The sequence below is a fragment of the Salarias fasciatus genome, chromosome 12 (assembly GCF_902148845.1).
Source record: "Salarias fasciatus chromosome 12, fSalaFa1.1, whole genome shotgun sequence".
In the NCBI taxonomy this organism is placed as follows: Eukaryota; Metazoa; Chordata; class Actinopteri; order Blenniiformes; family Blenniidae; genus Salarias; species Salarias fasciatus.
Window position 1 is genome coordinate 19,255,667 of NC_043756.1, and position 27,922 is coordinate 19,283,588.

The window sequence follows — 27,922 nt, forward strand, 5'->3', positions numbered from 1 at the left end:
TGTTTAACATCTAACTATGAAATGCACAGTTTTCCAACCAACTGTAAACAAATCAATGACTCAATTTTCTACGGGTAATGAGGAGTAATTCAGTCAAAATCTACTTTCCCTTTTTCTCCCTGCGTGTTTCGCCCGTGCGTGTGGGAACCAGCGTGTTGTGTCATGATCCCCATTAAAAGTGCAGAAAAGAGAGCGGCCTGCCCTCTGAATTCCATTACTCACACAAAGAAACGAGGCTGAAAAGAAAGTCTGAATAAATCAGCCTACAGTGGGAGAGAAAACGAGACCAGGTCGTCATCTTTCACATCATCTAGAAACTTTTCCTCCTTCCTCCCCCTCCTCCTCCTCCTCCTCCTCCTCCGCTGACGCGCGGAGGTTGGGGGATGGTAGAAGGGAGGTGGAGGAGAAACAGGACGTCAGACGGTGGTAGGATGGCTTTTAGTGGGAGGGAGCAGCCAGGCAGAGGAGAAACGTGCAGAAGAAAGAAGAAGGGAGCGTGGAGTGAATGAGGGCTTCGGAGACTGGAGCAGTCCCGGGACTCGAACCAGCGTCCCCGTGCGCTCACACTCTTTCACACTTCGACTCCGCGTAAGTAGATCAAGCGATACAAAGTTACTTTATGTTGACAGGCGTGACTCCAACTTTTTGTTGATTCTTTCATTTAGGAGGCGGTTCATTTGCAGCTGAGTGGTTCTTTCCTCTTGTTTTTTTAAAATCAGAATTTGGCGTTTCAATTACAAAAGTTGCGTTTTAATTAAGCCAACATGCTTCTTTAGGAGTCATTGCTGCTTCCACGCTTCCTACAGTAGAGTTCTGTCACGTCTGGAGGCAGTGTTTGTTCCAGTCTGCAGGATTTATCAGCAGATGTGTCCAGATGCAACATGTGGCAGCAGTTTGAAGCCACCTTCACCAGAACACTTTTAGATGTGTAATACTGCATTTTCTTATGTGTCTTACACACACACACACACACACACACACGCACACACACACACACACACACACACACACACACACACACACACACACACACACACACACACACACACACACACACACACACACACACACACACACACAGCAGCCTTCACTCTCTCCCTTCTTCTCCTCCACCACAACCCCATGTCCTTGATGTGCCGGGTGGAGGTCCAGCTCAGTGTGGAGCCACCCATGGAGGCTCTCCGCCTGATAGGGAAGTGGGACTGCTTCATAAAACTAAACAAAACCAGGAACATCTGCAGTGTTTAGTCAAACTAAGTTCAAGGACAAACTATTGAAAAGTGATGAGAGGAGGCAATCATCACTTCCTCATAGAAAAGTTTTTTTTGTTTGTTATGTTTTTAGCTTGGTCCACCTTGGGAAGTCCTTTTTTTTTTTTTTTTTTTTTTTTTTTTTTTTTTTTGGCTTTTACAAATGAACCTTTGTGGTGTCCAACAAATTCCAGGACTTGTTTCATGATGCAGTTACGCTGTGATTTACTTTAGCGTGATTGCCCTGACCTGCCTTCTTTTCGCAGTATGAGGTTTGACAAGCGTGAACTTGTTATGCGTCATTGGACGGAGGACTGGAGAAGGTGGAAGCAAAGGGAAAGTCTTTTTTTTTTTTCACTGGTGAAAACAAACTGCGTTTCTTAGAGAATCCAAAACACTGTCCTTTGGCCATATATGAACTCCATCTACTGAGATTTACATACAGTGGAAATACACTGCAAATGTGTGTTTTTTTCTGATTGTCTTCATCTTGTGTTGTGTAGTTGTGAACATGAACTGTGAGTCAGGTCAGAGGTTCACAGATTTATGAGTGTGATTTTTTTTCATCCTGCGGTGCGGGTGTCTTTACTTTTCTGCTGACTCTTGGTTGCATTTTTTTCCTTCATATTTTCTGCTTTTATAAAAGCCAGAGCAAAAAAAATTAACTTGCATCCTATATACTATCCCTTACTAGTTGTATAAAATGTGGTGTTTCAGCTGCAGTCACCTCATAACTGGGCCCTTAAAGCCTTTAGACCAGTGGTTTCCAAGCAGTGGTTCAGGACCCCTTTGGGAGGCGTGCCCTATTTGCCCATGTTTATGAAATCCAGAATAAGATCCCGATAATGTTTCAAGTGAAAATGCATCGCTTTTGCATGTTTGTCTCGGAAAAAGTTTCCCGTTGACACGACAATGTTTTGACAACGACAGAAACGGCATAAACACTGCAAAATGGTGACGTTTTTCCATATAGGGCCACTAGTGGGTGCTGTTGTTCGTTTTTGTAACGAAACCACACACATATGCACAGAGAGAACATGAAAATGTGTGATAAACATTAACAATGGCGAGTACATGAACATTTGTATACCCAGTTGGATTACTATTATGGGTGACTATGAAACTGTCAAGTCCCAAGAGAATACCGACTGGGAGTTATGCCATTCGGGAAGCTGCCACTGTTGTTGCTGTCCACCTGATTGAGCATGTGCAGAAGACCTGCGTACTGCAGTCATAGTGTGCATGTGCAGTAACAGCATTTCAGAAAAGTTGCATTTTTGCACAGATGGCGTCGGATCGCTTTTAAAAAGTTGTGGTTTGACTAGAAGCAAGCGCTGTTGTTGTGTAAATGGACACCAAAACCAAAAAGTTTTGCATTTTTACTTGAAAAGCTTGTCACGTAAATGGAGCCTATGTCTTTTCCTTTTCCTTTTTTTTTTTTTTTTTTTAAGACGCCATTTTTTTTTGTAACAGTGGGTGTGTTGACCAATCATTGTAATGAATTGGGAAATCAGAGATTGAGGATGGAGTCTGCAGCCTTTCTAGAACGCACTCTGGGGTTCTCCAGCTGAACTAAGAAGTCTTCATAATGAGTGCAACAAGTTTTGCAGTTGTTTTTTCAGTGTAATGTTGCTTTGCTTGTTTTCCTGTGTTGTAATCTTTGAATTTGAATCATCATGACCAGACAAAACATGTAAAGGCTGTGAGGATGTGCAGAAACAGTATAGTTTATAGTTTTTCACTACAGATATGCTAATAACTTAAAAACTAACTTTTAGTTCAGCTCTTCAAAACAGTCCCAGTTTTTCATGTGGGTCTCTCATAAGAATTAATTGCTCACATCTTCTCTAAGGAGCACTCTCCATGGCAAGCAAACTTATACTCCAATGAAAAATCTCTGATGTATCCCTTGAACACTATTAGAAATAATCCCCAGATTTCTGTTTTCTCCTGTTATTGTTAGCATTGGCGTTGTTTTCTGTCAGCTTGTTACTGTTCTTTTGAATCTCATCTCAGCGTCACTTTTGGCTCTGAAACACAAAACTCATTACAGCAGCCTTTTAGAGGAATTAGCGTTAATTCCATTTTAAGGAATGTGATGTTTAATGTTTGGAGTCATAAAAAGCACAAGTTACTTTTTGGTTAAAACCACCAGTGAGTGGTTTTAGCTTAGAGTGTCAACATGAAGTTTTCAAGAAGAACAAGAGAGTCGAAGAAAAGAAAAACAGTTTTTATATTCGTGATCTTTCCAGGAACGAACTGGAAAGCAGGACTGAAGAAAGAGAGGTGGGAGGTCGTGTCGGGCCTGTTTTTGTGTAAAGTGAAAAGTGAGGGTCACCGAGGGGCTTTGTGAGTCTGGAGCCGTTGGGGCCACGATGGAGTCGGCGTGGGGAGTGAGGGGCCGGGGTTCAGCACAGATTGAATGGGTTAGGGGCCGCAGCGACCTGTCTGTGAGGATTGAAGCAGTGCATTCTGGTCCAACGGTGGCACGTCTTTGAGAGCCGCAGTGAGTGAGTGAGTGAGGTGGGGGGCCGCTGTCGGCACGTCTTTGTGCTTCGCCTTTGTTGAGCCAAGTCTCACCAGATGAGGAGGGCTGATTTTATTCAGACTCTCACGTGCACGCACGCACACACACACACGCACGGAAGCGGCGGATACTTTTCTCTGGGGAAGTCATGCGTTTTGATGCAATTGAGCCTCGGATGAGTGAGCACAGGCTGGCACCTTTCACAGTTTATGAGTGAGTATTTTTGTGTGTGTGTTTGTATTGTTTATGTGTTTGTGCGTCAGTAAAGTGGGCCGTATTGTTTTGGAGCGACGTTGGAGGCCGTCTCACTGTTGACTCACTGTTTACGTTTCGGAGCCCCTCATTGTCATCGAATCCGGAGGCCACCGCTGGGTTGTATATGGAAGTTATAACTGCTGGCACCTCTTCACGCTTCATATGCAGGGTAGGGAACACAGCGTAATGGCCTTTCACAGCTTGAAATGTTTTATGGTGTTTAATCTAAGTTTGTCAAATAAATCCTGCTCTGGAGCACCTAACATGCATTTGGTGGTGGCCCTCTTTCATGGGATGAAGTTATGAGACAACTTTGGGGGGAATGCCTACCCATGGGAAATATTATTTCTGCTGGTATGGCGCTTTCATTCACTGTTTATTGAGGGCAACAAAAGCTGCGGCTCACATGGTTATGGTTAGCGAGAACGAGCTCTTGAAGTGAGCTGCTCTTGTTGTTTCATAATGTCTTGGACGATTGAGGAGGTTTCTTGTAAACTAAAGAAACCTTACTCATCATTGTGTTTATCTTCTCGGATGCTTTGTATGTTTTATGAGACTCAGTCTTTTTGCTATCACTCTGTCTTTTCTTTCTGTATTTATTCTGGAAAATGCAGTAAAGAGAATTAAATGTTTACAGAACCGAAGCCGTAGGCTTCAGGAGGCGTTAATGTAAAACTCATTATCTCTGGCTGCAAGTTCTCTCTTCTTTTGTCGTTCATTTTTAATGTTAGAAAAACAGCATCATCTTTGACATTAAACATGGATGCAGTTACGCAATCTCACTGATTGTCTTTGTTAATACTCCATTGATGTCGTTACTCAGCAGATAGAAATGAGCAGCGATTAGAGCTCGTATGCCACACTGCAGGGCATCAAAAGGCTCTGTTCTGGCAGGTCTCTGGGCTCTTAGTTTCGATGAACGCTCATCAATAAAATTAACTAAATCGTCACTGAGTAATTGAAAGTTTAGGTGGAGCGTATTTCTCTAATATTCAGGCAGTGCCTGTTCAGGATCGCACCCTCGTTGCTGCGTCATCTCACCTTGAGCTCAGCTGCTTGCATTCTTTTATGACGGAGGGATACGTTTGGTCCTGCCCAACTCCGACTTGTAGCCTCCTCGTTTCATATCTCTTTGGGTTTTCTGCTCCACTGATTGTTAGAGATACTGAAGGTACTTTGACCCTCATCCGTGTCTTGTGATTTGCTCCCTGTCCACAGCTTGTTTGAGTAGCTGTGTGGCCCTGAAGATGGGGAGGGAGCCTTTTCATGTGGCTTTGGTTTTCGGGCCTCTCTTCCACATGCAGGACCAGGCCGGAGTGGAGCAGGCGCAGCAGCTTCAGGAACACATTGGATGAGGTTTCTAAGAAAAATAGCTAATGTAGAACAAAAGTGTTTATATTGTTCATTATTTGGTGTTTTTTTTTTAATTATTTTTATTTATTTATTTTTTTTAGATTTTTTTGTTGCAACTTTCAACACAAGCTCCTTAGCGCCCCATTATGGAGTAATCTGGGTCAACTGTGATCCGGCAGCCACCCACCTTCAGTCCTCATTCACTTTCTCCCTTTCAGAACTGACTGTGTTGGCCAGCACTCATTACCTCAGCTATCTGGCATGTTACCAGCACTGTTGCTGATATCGCAGACCAATTACTCTAGATTCACTACTCACTGACCTCCTCTAAGTAACGGCCGGCAGACTGACCCACATATGCCTGTACTGGCTGCTTTGTCTGGGCCTTTGAATCAGACTGATGTTTTGCTTCATTAGTTGAATATTTATTGAGCGTGCAGACTGCTCGGCCAACAGGTTTCACGCCAGAGCTGTAGTCCACATATCTGGCGTTTGGCCTGCAGTTTTAGTCTTGTGTAAATTCCTGGAGAGAAATTTTGTCTCATCGCTGTATGGACACTGTTCATGTTGGCTCGCTCGGTGGATTAGGAAAACTGTGTATGAGTTGGCTTTAAGCCTCCACTACATGCACATAACCCCGCGTGGCGGACTTGGTTTCTGTCAGGACAGGAGAGCCATGTGGGATAAAGCTCTTCCAGATCAGATGTAGAACCACATTACTTGCTGACCGGCTTTCATCTTGAGGCATATCTAACGTAGCATCAGTCAGTCAGCATCGCGGAGGATTCCTAAAAGACGCGTGAGACTCCCAGATCTGCGAGTGTCGGTGGTGATACATATCTACCGCAGTGACTCTGCAGACACACGGCGAGCTGCAGAAACAAAGATCTGACAGTGCTGCAGATGCATATCTTCCAAAAAGCAACTGGGAGGCAGAGATCTCTCACATGGTGCCTTGATCGCTGGATCATGAATAAGTCATAATTCAGAGTGACTGAAGTCCCATGAAGTGTAAAATACTCTTCCCTCGGCTCTCACATAAACACAGAGTAAATCTTGACCTTGCCAAGGAAGTGCTGTTTAAGCACTTTTCCCAGAAGTCGTTTGAACAGCCAGAAAACAAGCGGAAAGTATTCATCAGTCTCAGGATGTTGTGACCTTTCTGCTCACTGAGGCTGCAGCCTGCAGGGCTCTCTGTGTGCAGTCATGACACCACAAATACATTATCAGTCACTGATGAGGATTTATAGGTTTCTTTTTTTTTTTTTCATTTCCTTTAAATTCGTGAATCCAGATGACCTTCTAAGGTCTTGCTTTAAATATTAGTATTATAATCAGAAAGGCTGAGGAAGCCCTCATTGTACTTTGCTCCCATACCGAGTCAAAAAAGTCTTTCAGATGTTTTATTTCCCTTTTATTTATCTTTGACCGCAGTCTTTAGTGAGACTTCAGAGAGCCACGATGAGGTATGTGTGTGGAGATTTCCTGTAAGAGCTGAGGCAGATCACACAAGGTGCCTGCTGACTGCCTTGACAAGGTATGTTTAGGCTCCATGTCTGTAGTTTAAAGAGGCTGAGCTGCTAATTTGTGGGCATTGTAGTCTTAACAGACAGCACCATACCTGTTAGCACTATAATCAGTTGCAGGCAGAACACTCAAAATTCTGCAGAAAAACCAAAACTGTCGCCCGGGTGGCTGCAAATAAAAAAGCCATGCACACTTGTAGGCATGCTGTGTGCACGGAGGAAGGTTAATGTATATTTGTTCAGGAGGTACACACATTAAACACTTCTGTACTTGTAAAAATTGCTAGAAATAGAGCAGCAAGTATGGGTGAGTGACTGTTATGTGAAAACATTTTAAGTAGCAGAATGGAAAGTTTGATAAGAATAAGGAGAGTCGTGGACTGTAATGGAAAAGAGTACTGCGTCAAACAAGCTTCAAATACCTGATCATCTTTTCTCTCTGAATTGTTCATCTGAGCACAATTTCTTGCATGTAGAATCACAAAAGCAAACATAGCTCCTCACACCCTTTCACATTATTTTTTTGCCTGTGCATATACAGATGGAGGACGTTGACAGAACACCCTCACGTCACACGAACGAGGCTCTGAGGACGTCTGCATGGACACTGATGCTTCCTGTTTGCTTCCTGTTTATTTCTGCTATTTCCGTTGTGGTTGATAATAGCCTCTGACGTTACTGCAGCTTTTTTTAATCTGCTACTATGACTTCCTTCAGCTCATTCGTAACTGAAATGTGCTCCCTCTGTTTATCTTCAGGCTGGGTAATTATATGCAGACGCTGTATTTTGGCAGAGGTTTTGTGGAATCTCTAATCAAGATGCAAAACTAGAATGAGAACAAAGACAAGTTTAAGTGCAGCTGTGACCCGGATATTCTGCTCACTTGACTGGGAGAGTTGAAGATAAACATCCAATTTCAGTCAAAGCACAGAGGAACACAATATTTTAGAATAAAATGAAGCGTTGAAAGAGCACAGCCATGAACTTCAGACATGACTGAATGACACCCACACCGTGACTGTTTTCAGTTTCATACTTGACAGATGTTGTCACGTCTTCTACTTTGTGATTATGACCAACCTCCTTTGGTTCACACTCAACTCCAAACGTTGAGTCTCAGTTGTTTCAGTCCAGGTCATATGAGACGATTTACAGCCTTCGTGTTCACTCCCTACATATGTGGTGCCATGATTCACCATCTTAAACCTTGGCGTGGTTTTGTGTAGCCTAATACCACACTTATTCCCCCCAGGCCGTTAGAGTGACTTATGGCTCTCGACGAGTGTTTTCCTGCTGAACTTTTCATCACCAGCAAAATGACACATTCAGCAAGAATGAGTGTGATTACACCACGGAGCACTCCGCTTCCATCAGTTAAACAGGCCTCCCTTCCTTTTTATGTGAAAGTTATGATGCCATTAAAATCTGATTTATAGTTATCTCAGAGAAGAGAGAAGTCTTGTTCATACTCAGTTTTAAGTGGTGTAAGGCCTTGCAAATAAAATATGAATTATTCAAATCAGAAACACTTTATTAACCCCTGTGGGGAGATTCTTGCAAACATAGCTCCACACAGAATGAATAGCACAAGAAGTTAAAATATCAATATGACAAGATACAGATTAAATTAGCCATGCATACAGGGCTAAGCAGTGACTGCTATTAGTAAAAAAGAAGGAATTTATTAGAAATATACAAAAAACACTATTTTACAAAGAGGAGTTTGTTGAACTTCTTGGTGTCAGCTGCCCTCAGCTTGCTGTCCCAGCATGCAACAGCATAGAGGATTGTGTTTGTCACCTCAGACTCAGCATAGCGGTTTGGTTTAATGTTCACCACTGTCACGCTTTTGGATTTCTCACCCTGCCTTTGTAGAAAGGAGGCGATAAAGATCTTGCAGAAGTCAAGAGTTAAATTCATACTCCACAAACCTGGGTTCAGTTTGTAGGAGTTTATCTCTTTATAAAGCACTTTGGGCTGTGTAAAAAGTGCTATATAAGAGTAGTCCACTTATCCTTCACTTTTGTAAACCTGCTGCCAAATACCTGATGATTCTTCCTGTGTTCATGGAAATTCACCTACTTTACATCAAGCAGAAATGTCACACATAGCTGAGCTGGTGTCAGGGTGAATACACGTACACCTTCACAGCGACAAGTGTGTATCTCCTCTGCACCAACAGCAGCTTCATCTCTGCAGCTCACTGCATATGCTGTGTTTTTCATCACTCTCAGCCAATGTGAGTTAATCTATGTGTGGGGTTTATTTTGAAATGTGCAAATGACAAGTGGTGTTAATAGATGTTGTTTACAAAGTGTGGGGTGTGCAGCGCAGCAGCTGGAGGTTTATATATTTCATCAGAGCATTCACCACCAGGGCCTGAATTTGTTCGAACTGAGATGGAGACAAATTCAGGCCCTGGTCTGAGCTGGTGGGAGTGACAGTGAGCACTGGGGGTTCACATGCCTGTCAACTAATCCCTCATGGGTTTACTTTATAGCTGGCAAGTCTTTCTGCTTTAATTTGTCTCTAAATTGATGCTTTTGCATAGAGGATACACATTGTAGTGTTTGGAAAAAATATAGTTTTATTTAATGCTTCTGAAGTTCTTAGTTTTGTCTGAGTTCTCAGTTTCAATTGCAAAAAAAAAAGGATTCAATGATTCTATGTTTGAAAAAAAAAAAGGAAACAAAATGGGTCAGTTTCATTTTGACATTTGTGTTTTTTTACTCCAACTCCAAGCAGAGAATTCCACCAATCAGTAGAGACAACCTACTTTCCAAATCAGATCCAACATACTTTTCCTCGTGTATCATGGTGTTGGATCATAACATTGAGCTTCTTAGACACTGAGGCTACATGGAGTGTGGTCACAGCAAATAAAGCAACACACAGCAACAGCGTCACCATGACTCTGATTGTGAGTTGTACACACTCATTCACTCATGCATGGGTCTGTTCTAGAGCATAGTTTTAAAAAATCTAAATCCCTCAGTAAAGCTCACTAAACTACGCTCACTAATGTATTTCATCCACTCTGGCTGTAATGTGACCAGCAAACTGGGTGATCCAGTTGATGATGTGCAATCTTGCCACAACAGTGCAGCTCTGGCATGCGGCGCCGTGCGTTACTGTCAAATGTGGCGTGCTGTAACAAAGCTCTGCACTCATCTGTGTCAACAGCTGCACGGCAAAGCACACAAGACTGCTGTCATTTTGCAGATATGATCCAGCACACGAGGCCCGAGCAGGAAAACAAAACCGCGTGTGACTCATCGTGTTTCCTCGGCAGACATCTGGACGTGTTGCTCATGCCGCACTCACAGCTGGTTGGCATTCAGTGGGGAGGTCCGAGGGTGAATCCTTCTTATGATAAAAGCACAAACTGAAGTTCCTGTGGGCCATCCAGCAAACACAGAGGAACTTAGCAATTCATAACAAAGAGTAAATACTTGACTGATCTTTCTCATGTTTGAAGTCCCCTCATTTCTCGAGTGTGTGTTTTTTTTGTGACTCTGTCTGATTTCACGCCTCTTTGTTTCCGTAGGCCGACTCTTCAGGTGACAAGGTGACTAATGGAAGCTGCTCCAGAGCATCGGAGCTGTTTTGGATGAGCGCACCTCACAGAGCAAGAAGGCAAAACAAAGAAGAGGGACCACATCTGCTCAGAGGGGATAAGATCTGCCGCCCATCTGGATCTGAACAGGGAACCTGCTTGACCTTTTTCCCTCTGTAGAAAGGAATTTTACGTCCCTGTTAGCACTTTTTGAAAAGGCCATTCGATTTATTTAATCTTTTTTTAAAAAGTCTTTTTCCAAGCTAACGCGATGTGCCATGTTATTGTCACGTGCCGGTCCATGCTCTGGACCCTGCTCAGCATCATTGTGGCGTTCGCCGAACTCATCGCCTTCATGAGCGCCGACTGGCTGCTGGGGTTCCCTCGGTCGGATTCCATCATGAGAGGAGCGGGCGTGGACTCCAGGGAGTACCGGCCGTCGCTCGGCCTCTACAGCCGCTGCCTCCGCGTGGGGACGCGGGGCGTCGGGGTGAGCTGCGGGCCTTACGCCAGCACTTTTGGAGAAGTGGCCAGTGGATTCTGGCAGGCGGCCATGTTGTTTCTGGCGGGCGGGACGTTAGTCCTCGGGTGTGTGGCCTGCATCTCCATCTTCAGCCTGTGTTTTCAGAGCATCAAGAAGAAAAGCATATTCAACATCTGTGGTCTGCTCCAGGCTATTGCAGGTGAGAGCTGATTTTAATGAGGAAACAGTCTTCTTCCTAATCTATTACACAAAAGAACCTTTTTTTTTTCTTGCTGTGCTTCTTCTGGGTTCATACTTTATTGGCTTGATTTGACAGTCCTGATAAACAAAGCTATAATAGGAAGTATTTCATATAATCAAACCTTAGTGTTAGTTCTTGCTTGGGGGATTTCGTATTACACCATCTGGCTCTAAAAGTAGTCATCAACAGTGGTGATCCATCCTACTTTCTAAGTGTGTTTGCGTGTTTCCTTAAGCGGCAGTGTGTCTGCGTCATGATGATGTGACAGCAGCGTAGAGAGCAGTGTGGGCCATACGGGTTCGTTCCTCTCACCACAAATCAAGTGCCTGTCAGCTGATAAATAGATGTTATCGTTCGGGGAGTTGAGTCATTTCCACCTACGCTGTGATTTGTTGTGCTTCCAGTTAGGATGTTTACAGGATTCACTCTCTCTCCCCCCCCCCCCTGTCCCTCCAGGCCTGCTGCTGATGGTGGGCCTCATGCTGTACCCTGCCGGCTGGGGCTCGGAGAAGGTGATCGCCTACTGCGGCCCCGACGCCTCGCCTTTCAAGCCGGCTTTGTGTTCGCTCGGCTGGGCCTTCTACGCCGCGATAGGAGGAACTCTGGCAACTTTCCTGTGCGCCGTTCTGTCCGCACAGGCTGAGATCGCCACCTCCAGCGACAAGGTCCAGGAGGAGATTGAGGAGGGGAAGAGTCTGATCTGCCTGCTTTGAGCCTTTGAAATGCCCAAGAAATCGTCCCTGGAGGTGAACAGACTATTCTCTGAGGGGTTTCCTCCAGGACTGCCGGTTGTTGATCGAAAAAGAAGCCTTGGTGAAAACTTTCTTGCGCATTATGTGTTGTCTTTGTAAATCTGTAAACGGTGGGAAAAAAAAAAGGGGGGGGGGGGTCTTTTTTTTTAATCTTCTTTAGGAAAAGACTGTCAGGAACTTAGCTCCACCGCCAGACAAAGGAATATCAACTAATCCAGTGTTTCTCAAGAAGATAGTTTATTTTTCTACCACTTTTTTCATGAAACCAAACCACTGAGCAGCAACAACAGGCGATTATTTAAACCAAATGATGCTGAGTATGTACAGTTCTGCTAAACATGTCAAGCACTGTGATCAGGGCAGAATGCAAGTTTGTTAAATGACACCCTAAAACAAATCAGTGACCACTCGCCAGTGTGTTAGTTAAATCACACAACAGTGTGCTGATGCTGTGTGTGTGTGTGTGATGGTGCGTCCACCAGTGTGCTCCTAACTTTAGATACATTGCTGAAGAGACTGTTCACTTCAAAGGGAGTTCCTCCTGCTAACAGAGTGTTGGTCTGTTACAGCTTCATAAATATGTGTGTTGTGAGTGTGTGTGTGTGTGTGTGTGTGTGTGTGTGTGTGTCCGTTTCAGCTTTCATGTGGGGATGTTTGCTCGCACTGAGACAAAGCAGGCTGCACCATTGTTTATCACAAAATATCTTGGGATAATTTCCACTTTGCTTCACTTTGAACAGTCTCAAAGCTGATTGTTGGACATCCTGCAGAGTTCCACGGTACCTTTAGTTTATTTACATTCCCAAAATGCACCTGACATTGTGTTTTGCACTTGGTCCTGTATTCATTTCTCTTCCACTGCACATGCTCAGTCCTCATGTTTTCGTGTTTTCTTTCATCATCTGTGCTCTATACATCACTGTAAATGTTATTGTTCCTGTGATGCTGTGCTTTTATTCATTGTAGATGACGTGCAATAATTCCCGAAAGTGTTGTTGGCTGTGAGCGTGAGTGGACTAAGAGCTCGGCTGAAAGTGAAGTCATGACATGGATTTAAATCAGAAAGAATTTCTAGTCTGCCTGTGCTTGAATTAATATTTTGACTGTCTGCTATATTTGTTACATTAACAAACGAGTAAAACAGCGTCTGTGGCGTGCAGTGAGAGGCTACATGTGTGAAAAGAGAGATAGTTTGTACTTCAATAAATCAGTCTTTCTTAAGTACGTTTATGTGTCAAATCTGATTCTTTTTAAAGTCTCTAAAAGCACAAATCAGGTTTGCACTGACGTCTGGGTTCATCCCTTCATTCTCTTCCTCGTTCAGCTCGTATGCAGTCACTGTAGATGAATGTGGAGCTCTTGTGGTGGGACCAGCGGGTTGCCGGCGGCCTCCTTCACCTCCTCCACCTCTGAAGCAAGACGACCACAAACCACCTCATCCGGCTGCTCTCAGCGTGGAGGACTGAATTGTTTTTCTATTTTGAGTCTCTCTGCTCGCTCTCTCACAAAGAGCCACACCTGACACTCATTTCAGCTGCTCGTATGCTCCCTCATGACTCGGATATCACGGTGATCTGTGAGGGGGGAGGATGTAGCCCGACTGAGCTCCTTCTCCACCACAACGATCCTGCACCCTGTGACTGCAGCCACCTGCTCAAACCTTCTGCTTTACTCACCATCCCTCCTCTCCTCTCATCGTACTTAAGGGTTTTGAGCATCGAACCAGAGTTCGAATCCCAGTTGCTGAACTAAGAGCTTTGGCCATAAGGGTGCAGTTCCAATCAGCTGAGCTGCTGGGAAGATTCCAGCAGGCGACCAGACGCTCACATGCTCATGTTTGCTGTAGTGTTGAAGTTTAGCTCTCATGTTGAGATGTCCCGAAAGGACAGAACAGCCAGTTCACCTCTGCATAATTTCATCCCTTTTTTAACACCTATAATAACTTCTTACTGTGAGTATTACACATTTTTCTAAAAATAAATCCACAAACAATTCTTTCAAATTTTATTTCATGTTAATACCATAAATATACAAAACTCAAACTATTTCACATGCGACAAAGGCCAGACAAGAGTGCATTACTTTTTTTTTTTTCTTCTTTTTACATGTGATTGATAATGGGGATCAAATTTTCAAATTTTACAAAATATACAGGTGTCCCTTTTTTTTTTTTTTGGATGAGTTTCTTCTCCGATTCAGTGAGTAACATGGTCACAGGTCAAACACAGTTTTGTGTCAGCAAACTTCAAACGTATTGTCCTGTACTGCAGACCGGCCCGCCAAGCACATCAAGACATACCCTACACTGGCATGGCTTCGTTGAAACATGGGAATCGTGTGGGTGTACGCAGCAAAGTGGATGTTCTTTAAAGTAAAACATGGAGAGAGAAAACACATCACAAAGCAAGATTTGAAAACAAATCTATATGGACATTTGGTAGATTTCTCACAGCTTTTCAGGACATAGAATAACACTTGAGGGAGTTTTCTTTTTCTTCTTCCTTTCATACAAATCACACACACGCACATCCTCGTACAACAAGCACACCTCTTGCAGGGTCCAGTTGCAATGTCGTCGAACACTTTCTTTCTTTTAAATCTAGCTGATGCTATGATCATGTCGTTACAAAATCCCACGCAAGAAAACAATAAAAACGAGATGTAAAAGCAAACCAAACAAAACCGACAACTTAAATTATGCCATAAATAAAAACATGTTTGCACTAAGGTCGACAAATACCGAGAAATGTGCAACAATAGAAAGTAAATCCAGACAAAATCAATACTGTTGAGTTTCATTCTTATTTTCACCGAACCCTGGACTTCACGCTCACAAGAGGACTTCCTCCACCGTAACGTCCAGTCATCATGTACATCTTTAGACAGTCGTCACCACCACTATGAGATGCTAAAGCACAAAAAAAAAAAAAAAATGGAACCCATATTACACTTAAGTGACAGTAGTCTGTACAACGCCGTGCTGAATAACACTGTTATCGTATATAAATTAAAGTACCATAGTGATCAAACTGAATGTGCATCAAGTCCAGTCCTCCGTAACAGCAATGTTCATTTTGGCTATAAAACATGGGGCCAGTAATCCTGACCAGAAGGAAATCAATGGAAATGGACTGTTAAGCCTGTGTAGTGTACATATACACAGGATCAATGCTTGCTTACTATGTCAGGTTAATCTCACGAGAAATCCAGAGCTTAATCGCTGTCCAGGTCTGCTTCTGTGAAAAAAGGCAGGCGGGTTCTCCCTACATGTGGCGATTCCTCCCTTCAAACAGGAAACGTGACAGCGGGAAGTCGCAGCTGAGCGGCTCTCAGATTTATAGCAGCGTTAGTTTTAAACCAAACTTTGAAGAACATGGCATTATTTTAGTGACAAACGCACATCTAGATACCAGTCCTAACATGTTTCCTCCTTGGAGTGAGTCGGGCCTGAACTGTCGCCGTCATCCGAATAGCCACTGGGGACATGCAATTGCTCTTCACGTTAAAAAACAAAAAAGTGAAAACCAGTCACACCAACTTCCTCTGTCAAAGAAATAGCTACCTTCACTGTGCTAATCATGCATGTCTCCATCATGCTGCCAGATCTGGAGATGATGCCCATGAACGTCAGAGCAGAAATCACCGCTCAATTGAGAGGTTTCACCGAGGGCCCTTCAATAAGAACACACATCTTATTTATATGCAATACGTTTTACCATAACCAGATTGGTACTTTTCTCACGACAGAAGCACTGATATAGGACAAGGTACATGTTACCTTTCGGAGCTCAATAACCAAGCACTGGATTATTTAAAAAAATAAAAATTAAAAACAAGTCAGAGCCACAATTTTCATCAAAAGTGAAGCACACATTTGCACAGAGGCCCAGCCATTCACGCATACACTGTACTTCCAGTACGTGGGCAAGGGAAACAGAACTAAGTGCAAAACCACCGTGATCAGATTATCACTTTTCATGACTCTACACTGGATTCATCAGGCAGGAAGCTGCTCGGAGGTTTGTCACCATGACAAAAACAAGGTATGCTAAAACTGTGACCTCTGGCTGACCCGGGATCACCTCGGGGGCGGGGGGGGGGGGGGGGGGGGGGGGAATGAAGGGCATGAAAGCGAGGAGTGTTTCAGTGCCAGAGATGAAGTCCCACACACTCACAGCCCACTTCCAGTCACTTGGTGGACGCTTGGAGGGATGCTGGCAGACCTGACTGAAAAAAGCAGGGTGGAAGTGGGAGAGGCTTTGTTTCTTACCGTTTTATAGCTTTAGATGAAGATGCACAACTCTGGTCACTTGGGTATCTTTTTTTTTTTTTTTTTTTTTTTTTACTTTACACTTCTTAGGCGAAGTGCGCAGGGCAATCTGAGCATCGTAACATTCATTGACAGAACTGATTCGATCCTTGAACCGGCAGACGCAGAGCTGTGCATCTCCATCGGTTCAGCGCGATGGGAGTGTGTGTATGCTTCAGTTTATGGATGAGGTTTAAAGGCCCCGCGAGCAGCGTTGGATGCAGCATTGGCGGCGGCGTTGGCCGCCGCGGTCTGAACGGTCTTGTTGGACATGACTCCGGTCGCGAACTCCTGCTGAGCTTTCTCGAAACTGGCACCAGTGGTACGATACAGGGCGTGCACCTGCAAGAAGCAGGGAAGAAAAAGGAGTCAGTGGTTTATGGAATACGATGAAACAGAATAGAAATACTTCAATAATCACTTTATTGAGAAGGTGAATAAAATGAGTGACCTTTTTAAACATGATGAGGGAGCCCACAGACAGCGCGGTGAACAGAGCTGCAATCAGTAGCATGATGATGCCCACTGGGATGCTGGTGTTCAGACCAGTTAGAGCTGCGATCCAACCGCTGGTCACACACACACACACAAACACACACTCGTCAGTACAACCTCATCACGGGGTTGAAAAACCAATCAGTGAAAGCACAACAGAAGACCCTCACCAAGTTCCCCAGCCAGTGATGCCGATGGACTGGAGGACGTGAACTCCAAACTGACAGATGTAGACGAAGAAGAAGACAAAGAAGCGGAATGAACTGTCGCTCCTGTGGAGGGAAAACAGAAGATTAAAACAGAGCGGGAGCGGTTTAGTGGATGTTTCATACCAAAGACATTCTTTCAACAAACTTCGATTCACATGGGGAGTTTATCAGTTTATGTAACCCAGGGTTTGGCTGAATCGTCGTTATTTTAAAGTGGGAAGGAGGAATGAGTTTATGCATCTTTTTCCTGCGAGTCTTATTTCAATTAAGTTTTTTTCCAATGAACTTAAGGAGTTTTAAATGACTTTTTAGGAATAAAACACACATTTCTAGAACTGAATGTAAATGTAAGGAAAAATAATATGAGCAAATTATATATAAAGAACAATCAATATTGTGAAAGAATTTTAACAAAGAAGCCTCGATAATAATTTAACTTTACATTTCTCTGCTCACCTGAAAGCCCCATAAAGTGGTCTGTACCAGCAGACGAAAGAACAGGGGGTGAAGAGCAGGAACCACAGCATGGCCAAGCCGAAATCTACTCCGCGAGTGGCGTCCACGCAGAACCAGGCCAGGCAGCCGAACATGTTCACAAACAGTGTGCCTGCGTGGACTGGCAGGAAAAGAACAACACAAAACGACCCAAAACATGGAAACACAAACAGTTATTTCCTTTGAAAAAGAAATATTAATAGTTGAAAAAACAGGTAATGCACGATCCACTTACACATCCAGAGGTTGTACATAATTTTGACAGTCTTCTGGAACTCTACCGGGATGTCCACTGCGATGTCGTGGTAGAAACACGGTCCGACAGGGAACTTCTCGGGCAGCGGAGGCCAGTTGTTCTTACGCCCTGAGTGGACACAGAAAACAGCTCGTAGAATTAAGATCGAGATGAGTAGTGGAAGCTGACACACCTTCATGTGTGATAAACATTCAGGGGATCAAGATGTTCCTTAAATATTACATTTTGAACCAAATCAAGTTGCTGTCATGGTGAAAAGCTGGTTTTCTAATCAGTGCAGTTGAGGATCACCGAGTGGTGAAGACCGCTCCTGCTCTGGTCATCGAGGTGTTGGGAGGATAAAGCTGGCGACCGACTGACCTCCTGCGGCTCCGTGAGACTGTAACTCCCGCTCCCGACGATCGAGCTCTGCTGCCTTCTTCTCCAACTCCTCCTGCCTTCTCAACAACTCAGCCTGAGCGCGCGCTTGATCCTGAGAGAGAAACAGACGCATGGCTTTGTAAAATCCACCAGCCGTCATCTGTGACATGGTGATTTTCCACTCAGCTAAGCATTAGATTGCAAAGGGGTAAATTCCAGGTTATGGTTAGTAAAACTACTCTGCTACTGAAGCTCAATCCCACATCTATCAAGAAGTACTAAAGTGCTGCTGAACAGAATTACTGATAACTTTGATTTTTATTGCAGAATATTTTCACAGAATTGCTAACTTGTCTAATTATTAAAACTAAAACATTTGACAAAGTGCCTCCAGTTCTTAAAAGTCAAGAACAGAAAAGTGGAACCTTTGCAAATGTTAACTAGTGTTCCATGAAAAGCTGATGAACGCAGCACTAAAGCAGTCACTCTGCTCAGCACTGTAAGTTGGGAGCTGTCAGCAGGGGAGGGGCGTCAGGTGAATCCACACTATACATGACAGGGACACAAGGGGGCAGAAGAAACACTACATTGAAGAAAGTACCTCTTGCCGTTGCTGTTGGGTCATCAGAAAAACAAAAAAAGAAGAAGAAAGGTGAGCTAGAAGCAAAGACTGGATTTCTAAAGTAACATAAAGCTGTGAAGCTACAGTGTAGAGCAGAGGCGGGCTCTCCTGGTGCCTGAGGTCCGCTGCCCTGCACAGTGTTTAAGTGTCTAACACAAAGGATTGTGAAGAGTGTATCACCATCAAGGTTTTGATTGTGCTTCATTGCACTGCTGAAACCATGCAGGATGATGGCCTTTCAACACCACATGTGGTTGAATGCATGGAAACAACGACACTTTTCTTCCTCAGTCTCACTCCTTTAGGACAATACACGTGACCTCTTTAACACATCATGTTGGATTTCTCTGTCCTCTGTTTGGTCTTTGACACACATTCATTACTATAAAGTAACAGATTATAGCAGGTTACTCCACTTATTCACCCTGTCAAACCAGCAGGACATGCAGAACATGTTTGTATTCAGTCTGAATGTCTTGGCATCCACCAGGACAGAAATCTATGACAGCCACACCAGCAAAAAGCCATATTTCACTCATGTCGCTTTGTTTGTTTCATGAGCCACGTTCCTCTCTGCATTTTTCTCCACAATTTTCACATATATTTTGTTTCACTAGACCAAAGAACTGATGAAAATTGTCACATTGGTATATGTGGGATCATTTTCCTGCAAGTTGGTACAGATAACTGCATTTTATTTATGATTGTGGGCTCCATTAACAAAACAAAAAAAAAAAAAAACCGAAAAAAAAAAACCATCTGATATTAGGAAATGTTTTAAGATTTGATTGTCAATGATTTAGAGGCTAAAACTATGAATTATAACAAAAAAGCTTTAAATATTACAGTTTGTGTGATAAAACTGACTCACTATTTGAATTAAATTATGGTGACAATTAAACTGTCATGTATATTCTACTTTCTGAGATGCATCTGTATTTCTTTGAGCCTTACAGGCTCAGATGAAGGGCTGAATCCTTTAAGGTTGAAATGATCAAGTTCTCTGTTGACTACTGAAAAGATAGCACCTTCTATAGGACGTCTTGAAATCACTGTTCATGATTTTCTTCTTCACACAATTGAAACTCACTTACAAGCACTGTGTCTCCTGGTCTTAGGATTTTATTTCTTACTAACTGAACCAAGTTAGTAAAAAAATGGTTTGAGATTTAAAATTTTTTATCTTGCAGAAAACAGACAGAAATTGGCATGTTGTGGTCATTTCTGCATCACGTCAACTCCACTGTGACTGAACTTTATAGCACTTGCTACAGAAAGACTTAATTTCTGTCATGCACACCCTGTTTTCTAGTGCTAATTGTTATAAAATAGATATAATGCAGCAGAGACACGTGTTTTCACCCAAGTAGAGATACATATGAGGTAAATCAAGAGGTCGATGTTATTGTGGCACCTGAGTCTGTTGCTGTGAGTATGCTGGCGGCTCTTCTGTGGGCTTCATGATGGCAGGCTGTGTGTTCTGGGAGGGGGGAGCAGCAGATTTAGGGGCATTTCCAGGGGCCGCCTGCAAAACCAGCAGAGATTCTCTGTGTTAATATTTGTCCAATGAGAAGATGATACAAACTGTGTCAGTGAAATCCTCTGTGGTGACAAGCAGGTGGAAGTTGGGAGGAGGGGAGTGGATAAAATGAGGTGACACTGACGCACACACACATACCCATCCATGCACAGACACACTCATTAACAAATAACACCGGTTAAGCTGACCGTTCTGGCGTCTGTGAAGGGGTTATACTCCTCCAGACCACCAGGAGGGGCAGACCGTGTCACCTGGGTCACTGAAGGATCCTAAGGGGAAAAGAGGTTCACATAGGAATTTAAGGGGTAAAAACTACAAGCGTAAGAGCAAAACCTTGGATTTCAGAGTTTGTTACGAAGTTCATTAAGAGTTCCACATTTTCAGTGGGTCTGCTGATTCCCCTGCTTTGACAAGTTATACATAATAAGATGGCAAGAACATAGGGAGGGGCAGAGACTAGGACAGACATGCAACACTTTCACTGCAAATTCTCAACAAAAAAAAAGAACATTGAAATTCAATATAATTTACAAAGTTTACTAATTATTAACACATTTTTAGTGCGTTTGTGATGACGACAAAAATAGGTTTAATAATCCGTCACATGTGACACTTGATAATATTCACAGGCTCCATCTCTGAGTGGCCAGTACAGGCTGCCTTCATTGAACGGGTGGATTATCACTAGAATTGATTGGTTAATGTATCAAGATGACTGATACCAGATTTCTGTTCACAAGCATAACCAGACACAACTAATCAATCTTACTTATCAATTAAAGATTCAATTAACTTAAAAAAAAGTTACCTAATGATTTAAAGTAGATTAAAAATCTGCTAACTGCAACCACAGCAGCCACATGAAGATGACTGTGACAAACAACCTTTTCCAAACCAATTTCATGAATGTTTGTTGATAATATTATCCAAAACATGACTGCTTTCTTGTACTAGAGGCCATTTGAAATACTTGGAATAATTTAACATGCAGGGGGAAGTAGAAGAGATCATTAATGACAGGCTTGCAGGGCAGGAGTGCCACAGAGAGCCAAGTGTGCAGGTTTTCAATCAAGTGAAACTCCACCCACCCACAGTCTCCTGTGAAGTGGAGGGAGTCAGCAGTAAACCCTCCTGCTGAGGTGATGACATCCAGCAGGCTTTAGCAGCCTGAGGGCAATTAAACTAAACAATGAAATATACAATGATCATCTCATAGAAACATGCGAAAGCAAGTTACCAGCAATACTGCATATATTCATGGCGACATTAATAAGTGTAGTGTCATAGATCAGTGGAATGCAGGCTAATTCTGATTCTGATTCTAAATGTTTACATCGGCCTGACACTTCCGGAAAAAAACAACCTCAACAACCAAATCTCCAGGACCTGTAGCTCAAACACATTTGCAAACAGCTGTAATTTCGGCACACGGTGTCCCTGTGTGATGCTAAGCAGCCGGTGCAGCAGGGATGTTTGCTGACGGGGAACACAGGCTAATGCAACACCGAGCTAACATCAGGTGTCTTTTGTTTCTGTAATCTGTAGTGTTTTATACAACGTTACGGATAACCACCACGCGCCAGAACGGTAAGATATTCACTTATGGGTTTGTCTTCAGATATGTTGGCCACATGAAGACAGGGGAACATTATAAATAAAGAGATAGATGGTTAGCTTTGCCTGCTAACTAACGGGACTACCAGGCTAACAACTAGCCGACTGAGCTACCTGGAATGGATTGCTGAAATCCGGGTCTGCGAACGGGTTGCTGTCAAAATCGGACATTGTACAAGCTTTTAGGTCACGCTTTCCCGTGTGTGAGAGCTCCCCGATTCTCCAGGGAAGGTTCAGTCCTCTGCTTTGACTGCTTCTCTCTGCCGCCCGCAGTCTTCTCCGCCTCCTTGTGATGGAGACCCCTCGCTTAGCACGTTAGCCTTTAGCACAAAGATGGCAGCGGCGGAGGAGAGACGTGATGAGCGGCGCGCTGACGTCACAGTTTCAGCACCATGGACAGCGACACGTTTCGCACAGGCTGGAGGTCTCCGTGTATCTTATAAAACTTTTGAACTCAAAAGATACATGGCATTTTATGTTTGTCACTTGTCAAAAGTACAGTGAAGTACAGCACCCCCATAGCACCGCCAAGAAATAAGATTGCTCTTTAAAACGTGATTTATTTTGATTCACAATTTGTCTGCCTGTTGGATTTTTTTTGTCTGGTTAATCAATAAATCTGTCAATAAAATATGTATTTATTTACTTTATTTAAGAAAAGCCCATGTGGTCTCATTCAGCCAATAGGTGCGGTGCATTTATTAGCAATTGAACTTGTCACTTCCTGTTAGGTAGAGCGCTTCTGTTCTGGTGAGTGTAATTTAGTTATAGTAATAAAACATGGAGCGCTTTTTGCTAAAACGCAATTGGGAGATACAGGAGGAGGATATAACTCCAACTTGGCCATTACTTTCTATCACTACAGCCGATGTATCGTGTTGTTGTGACGCCTAATGGTAAGTGCCTATTTAGTGGTTGACACTCAAATTGTGTTTCCTTCTGCTTCGCTTGGCGTATGAAAACCTGCTGCGTGCTTGGCTTGTGACTGATTTGTTCACCCATGTCACTGACAAAACTGTGTTAAACTTTACTTTCTGCGGTGTGTTTAAGTGGCAGATTTGTAAAACTTTCATCTTCATCACTTTGGCTGAATATCTTGCCTGTTGTGCAGCACAATAATGTTATAAATCACGGAGCTTTTACTGTATTTGCACGAATGTGCACTGTGCATGTTGGGTAAACTTGTTCTCATACATTTACATCACTCATTTATCTATTCTTTTTGATGTCGACATGTTAATCTGTTAGGAGGCCGCTGAGACAAAAATAATGTCAGGAAGCTTTTGAAATCATCCTAATATTTTTACTTCCTGTACACCTATGGTGCCTCTGTTATCTACACTACATTCTATCATATTATACTATGAGTGACTCATACTATATATTACTATACATACATTCTACATCTATACTATCATACTACAGTGAAAACCACAGTCACCAGCCTGGCATTCAACACCCTGTTGATAAACATCAGTTTATTTGTGTGTTTTAATATATTTTTAATAAATATTGCACATATAATTTATGTTTATAATGCAATTTATGATTGTTTGACTGAAGTGATGAGCTTGCCTGACTTAATTCTTGCCTATGAACAAAGACAAAATGATTCTAAGTTGTTTGTGCAGGGAACAAGCAGACTTTTAACCCCCACCACTGACATGTTGAGTCACAGACTTGCTTCCAAAGTCTGCAACCCTTCTCACTTCCCAATTACTAATGAATGCAACATAACTTCTACATTCATGTGTACTTCATTTATAAGGGGAGACTAAATCTTAACCTTTGGCATTATTGTGTTTTTTGTTTTCTAATTTCAAGGTAAATATCTTTACATAAAGTCAAAGCAAATAAGGTAAAACAAACAAACAAACATTCTTTTAATCTCCAAATACCTCTGACATTTTGAAGTGTACAGAACACGTTAAACAAATATAAAATAAAGTGAACCTCAAATACTAACTCTAAGGTTTAAAATGCACAACAGAGAACAAAATATTTATATATTTTTAATTCAACTCTGCTTATTGAGTAATCTGTTGGCTCTGATATCTGAGCTCCTGTAGGTCAAATAGCACAGCCATCTCCTCTACTTGATGATTATGATGATTACGTTAATGATGGTAATGATGATGAGGACTATGATGTATGGAAGCTTCTGCTGCTCACTTGGTCGCCCGTGCCTGTGTGAAAGAACCGGTGAGTCTGCCTTTTCCCTAATATGTAACACTGACCTCTTTCTCTCAAGCAATCCCAGACAATTTAGTAGAAATCATTTTATCTCACTTGTCCATATAGGAAGTATCAGGCCCCCTGAGAGCTCCTGTGGTGCCTGTGTGTGCCTTTTCCCTCACTGCCTCCAAGATTGTGTTATTTCCCAGAAATGCCCACTTGGGGGAGCTACGATCCAATAGGTCCTCTCTAGGCCCCCTTTTCGCAGAATCCTTTCTCATTTGCCGTCAATTTATTTTCATTCAAACGAAGGGTGACCATGTGAAGAACATCAGATCAGTTGACAGCCTGTAAATGTGATTTAAACATTTAAGCACCATTTACCCAGATTAACTTTCAATTGAAGAACAAATGCTATTAGGTTGAAATCTTACAGTATGTGGTAAATGGTGGTTAGAATATTCCCTTTTATTGTTTGACTTCTACGGCTTATGTTAAAGCAAAGGCCCCACGTCACCGTGGTTTTATAGGAGCCTCACAACCAACACCTTTAAATCAAACTAATGTGCTTTAGTTAATGAGTAACTAAACACCTCTATACCCTGCTAATGCTCCTCCTCCGCCTTATATACTGTACCTATATAATGTTTTGCATTGATGGACTCTTGATAAACACAAACTGTGAATTCATTACAATTCAGCTCCAGTCCACAAACACACCCACACACACATGCACACAAAATGAGCATCGGTTCCTTCCCTAATCTCGTATTAATGGACCCAATCACAGACTCTATGAATAATCAATGGCCAGTGGTCTGCAACCGCAGTGCTGAGACCTTGAGTGAAACTGAATTTTCCTAATAAGACACACACACACACACACACACACACACACACACACACACACACACACACGCACACCTTGAGGCCCTAATAAGCCCTAATGCACAGTGGGTTGAAAATACGTCACATGGTTTGTTTGCTGCAGAATGTGAAAGATAAACATGCTGTACCAGGCTGTGCACACTTATGCATATACTGTATGCATGTGTGTGAGGAGAACAACAGAGAAAAAACAGGGATCTGTCTGCCCTTGCACACTCTTTCCTGCCTTTCCACAGATGACTCTTTGTGGAAACAACCGCTTTGGCTAATAGGTGCTACATTAGTCTTTAACCAGCTGGTCATGGCCATTTAGAAATGTTCATTAGGTTGCAGACCAGAGTAGAAAGGTGTGATAGTTCACTCCCCACTGTTGACTGTAGTAAGACGGGAAAAGAGGGAGCGGAAGGCAGACAGACAGACAGACGGACGGACGGACGGACGGATACGGAGGGAAGCAGAGGCAATTTACCAGCCAAAATGACAACCAAGTGTAAAAAGCTACAGATGCAATTATCATCATATTGCCCTGAATAAGGACCTTGTGCATAATTAGATCTCATTAAGGTCTATGAGTGTTATTTTAGGGCTCTGAAAGGTTGGATAAGCAGGGCTTGATATTATGGGTTATTAATGCTGCAACATCTGGTGCCATCCTGGCAATTGCCTGGCAGTGTTTGCACGGGCTGGAAAATTTAGTGTTGCACTGCTGTTATGACCAGATAGTAAAATACAACACAGATTGTGCCATTGTTACAGGAATGTCTGGATCCAGGTGTACTGTATATAGTGTGTATAGCTTTATATACGGCACTCGTATGCGTGTGAGTTTGTTTGTGCTGATGACCAGTCAGAACACATTACACATCGCTGAGGGAAACAGCCCTCTGTCGCCGGAAAAGCGATTGATTCTCCATTTCCATATTAATGAGCAGATTTGTTAAGAGCCTGCAGGAGAGGGAGAAAATAACAGGGTCTTCATAGGGCACGACATTTATAAATAAAGCTGATGCAGAGAAAAATGGAAATTAAACCTTTTAGTTTAATAAATTTGAGGCGTCCGCAGCAAAGCGAGCGATTTGCATTTCCATTTGTGGCCAAATAATGAGAGTGCGGGTCCATGATGAGCCTGCTAGTGCTGCGTTTGGGTCTCAGACAGTCAGACAATCACACTGGTGTGCAGCCCTCCACATCAATGTCATTAGCTCAGGCCTGTTAACTCTGCTGCTTGGCTTTCTGAGATTATTTGGTGAACTGGAGATTCTTATTGTCACTTTGAATGAGGGGTAGAATTGCACACAAAGTAATATTTATTCACTTCTGTGTTCCTTGCATTTCCCCACTGTGATGTGCCTATATCTTTATTTTTCCTTGAATATTCGGCTTTATCTATACATGCGGGTGTCACTTTAAAATGATCTTTTGTTGTTTTAAAACAACCCTGTCAGAAATGGTCTCCGTCTGTCGCTCTGCTTCTCTCAAACACACACACACACACACACACACACACACACACACACACACACACACACACACACAGAAAGCATCCCTGATTGAATTTATTGGGGAATGGATGTTGACTAGACCACTCCAAGTAGGCTAGATTGTTGTTGTTCCCAGATTGACAGACAGACCCAGAGCGGCTGATTGAAAGTGCCTTTTAGCTTGCTCTCACTGTATATTTGATTTGGCAAAATGGAAGGGGAGTCCAGTCTTCTCCCAGGATGCAAACGCAAGTCCTTGTGTTTGTGTGGGAGTATGCGCATGTTTGTGTATTCGTGTGTGCTCTGCGTACATTGACGAGTGGATGCTTTAGTAAATGCTGCATAAAATGTACCCTTTCAGGTATTAATTGAATAATGCAAGCACTCCTCTTGTCAGCTATCAAGTGGGCCACTTTCTCAGTGGCCTGCGCTCCTCTCCCTGTCTGCGAATTGACGAGATTTATCTGTGTTGTTCCAGCCAATGGATGCCATTTGTTCCAAATATTTGACATAAACATGCAAAGAGCAGAGGCGTGCGCTCATAAAATAAGCTTCTAGGCTGTTGTTTTACAGCCCAAAGGGCCCAACGGGGAGCTCTCAGCCTATCAAATTGTGTGGAGCTCTTGCTGAGCCAACAGCATGCTAAAGTTCTCCTTCAACCAATGATGTGATGAAAAGGAACAAATGCTGCCATAAAGAAAGAAGGGAGAACGGAGGAGAGAACAGGAAGAAAGGTATGGAGCAGAGAAACAGTGCGCTCTGAGTGGAAAGGGATTACAGTTGGAAGAGAGATGTTCAGTGTTCTGCTAAATATGCACACTTATTTTCCATGCCTTTAATGGCGCACATCTCATTGCGTGCCTTATGTCTGTTTCCAAACTGTTAAAGAAATTTAGCTTCACACCTGCAGGAAATTCCCTATAATAAAAGTGATATTGCCGTATGGAGCTGAATCTGCTGCTCCGTACTGCTGTTAGGACAACGGCTTTAAGATAAAACTGTTTACCCTTACAGTAACTTTAAATAGAAAAAAATGTCAAATTAATAAGCACATCCTTTCATTTAAGAAATCGCTCCTCAGCCTGTGTAGTGTATATAGATTACACTCAGGTGTGTGTGTGTGCGTGTGTGTGTGTGTGTGTGTGTGTGTGTGTGTGTGTGTGTGTGTGTGTGTGTGTGTGTGTGTGTGTGTGTGTCTGTTGTCCACACCGAGGTTTCGATCTGCTGATTTAGCACCTCTCTAATTTTCCACGTGGTAATATTTGCCTCACCTGCCTGTCATCCATTTTTATTATCCGGGTGAATATGTTTGTCTAAGGATATCAATAATCATAAACAAAGCCATGACTCTTTCACCTCTCCCTGCACATACCTCTGTCTGTCTCCACCAGGAGGCTGCTCTCGCTTCTGATTCCAAGCAGTCTGCATATTTCTGTCCTAATTGGTGAATATCAAACATTTTCAATTTTAGTTTTAGTCAAACTAGGTACACTTGTACAGTACATATCCTCACACACTTAAATTCACCCACAC

The 27,922-nt window shown here is 42.9% G+C and overlaps 2 protein-coding genes across 7 annotated transcripts; one reads left to right on the forward strand and one right to left on the reverse strand.

The window, feature by feature from the left end:
- Window positions 1-453: 453 nt before the first annotated feature.
- On the forward strand, window positions 454-27,548 carry LOC115397979 (LHFPL tetraspan subfamily member 2a protein-like). Of its 3 annotated transcripts, none has more exons than XR_003932546.1 (4): window positions 454-588; window positions 10,460-11,151; window positions 11,650-12,408; window positions 27,500-27,548. XR_003932546.1 is itself a non-coding variant. In XM_030104550.1 (3 exons), exons 2-3 carry the CDS (start codon window positions 10,740-10,742, stop codon window positions 11,904-11,906), a joined length of 669 nt encoding a protein of 222 aa, XP_029960410.1. In that variant the 5' UTR covers window positions 454-588; window positions 10,460-10,739; the 3' UTR covers window positions 11,907-12,556. The 3 variants fall into 3 exon arrangements, 1 of the variants encoding a protein (XP_029960410.1); XR_003932547.1 differs by lacking the exon at window positions 454-588 and adding an exon at window positions 10,322-10,356; XM_030104550.1 differs by lacking the exon at window positions 27,500-27,548 and having other exon boundaries at window positions 11,650-12,556.
- LOC115397978 (secretory carrier-associated membrane protein 1-like) lies at window positions 12,527-22,182 on the reverse strand. Of its 4 annotated transcripts, none has more exons than XM_030104548.1 (10): window positions 21,960-22,182; window positions 20,420-20,500; window positions 20,106-20,216; window positions 18,070-18,181; window positions 17,689-17,817; window positions 17,415-17,574; window positions 16,920-17,021; window positions 16,706-16,823; window positions 16,417-16,596; window positions 12,527-12,559 (listed from the first exon to the last, which is right to left on the reverse strand). In XM_030104548.1, exons 1-9 carry the CDS (start codon window positions 22,014-22,016, stop codon window positions 16,435-16,437), a joined length of 1,032 nt encoding a protein of 343 aa, XP_029960408.1. In that variant the 5' UTR covers window positions 22,017-22,182; the 3' UTR covers window positions 12,527-12,559; window positions 16,417-16,434. The 4 variants fall into 4 exon arrangements, with proteins under 4 accessions (XP_029960408.1, XP_029960409.1, XP_029960407.1 ...); XM_030104549.1 differs by having other exon boundaries at window positions 12,544-12,567; window positions 16,425-16,596; XM_030104547.1 differs by having other exon boundaries at window positions 12,552-12,573.
- Window positions 27,549-27,922: the final 374 nt, after the last annotated feature.

Coding starts and splice junctions, on each gene's coding strand:
- LOC115397979 (XM_030104550.1), top strand. CDS start 10,740: ATGTGCCATGTTATTGTCACGTGCCGGTCCATGCTCTGGACCCTGCTC. Junction 11,152..11,649: donor TCTGCTCCAGGCTATTGCAG/GTGAGAGCTGAT, acceptor CTGTCCCTCCAG/GCCTGCTGCTGATGGTGGGC.
- LOC115397978 (XM_030104548.1), bottom strand. CDS start 22,016: ATGTCCGATTTTGACAGCAACCCGTTCGCAGACCCGGATTTCAGCAAT. Junction 18,182..20,105: donor ACTCACAGCAACAGACTCAG/GTGCCACAATAA, acceptor TTTCTCTCTCAG/GATCAAGCGCGCGCTCAGGC. Junction 16,597..16,705: donor CCCTCATCATGTTTAAAAAG/GTCACTCATTTT, acceptor TGCTTCTTGCAG/GTGCACGCCCTGTATCGTAC.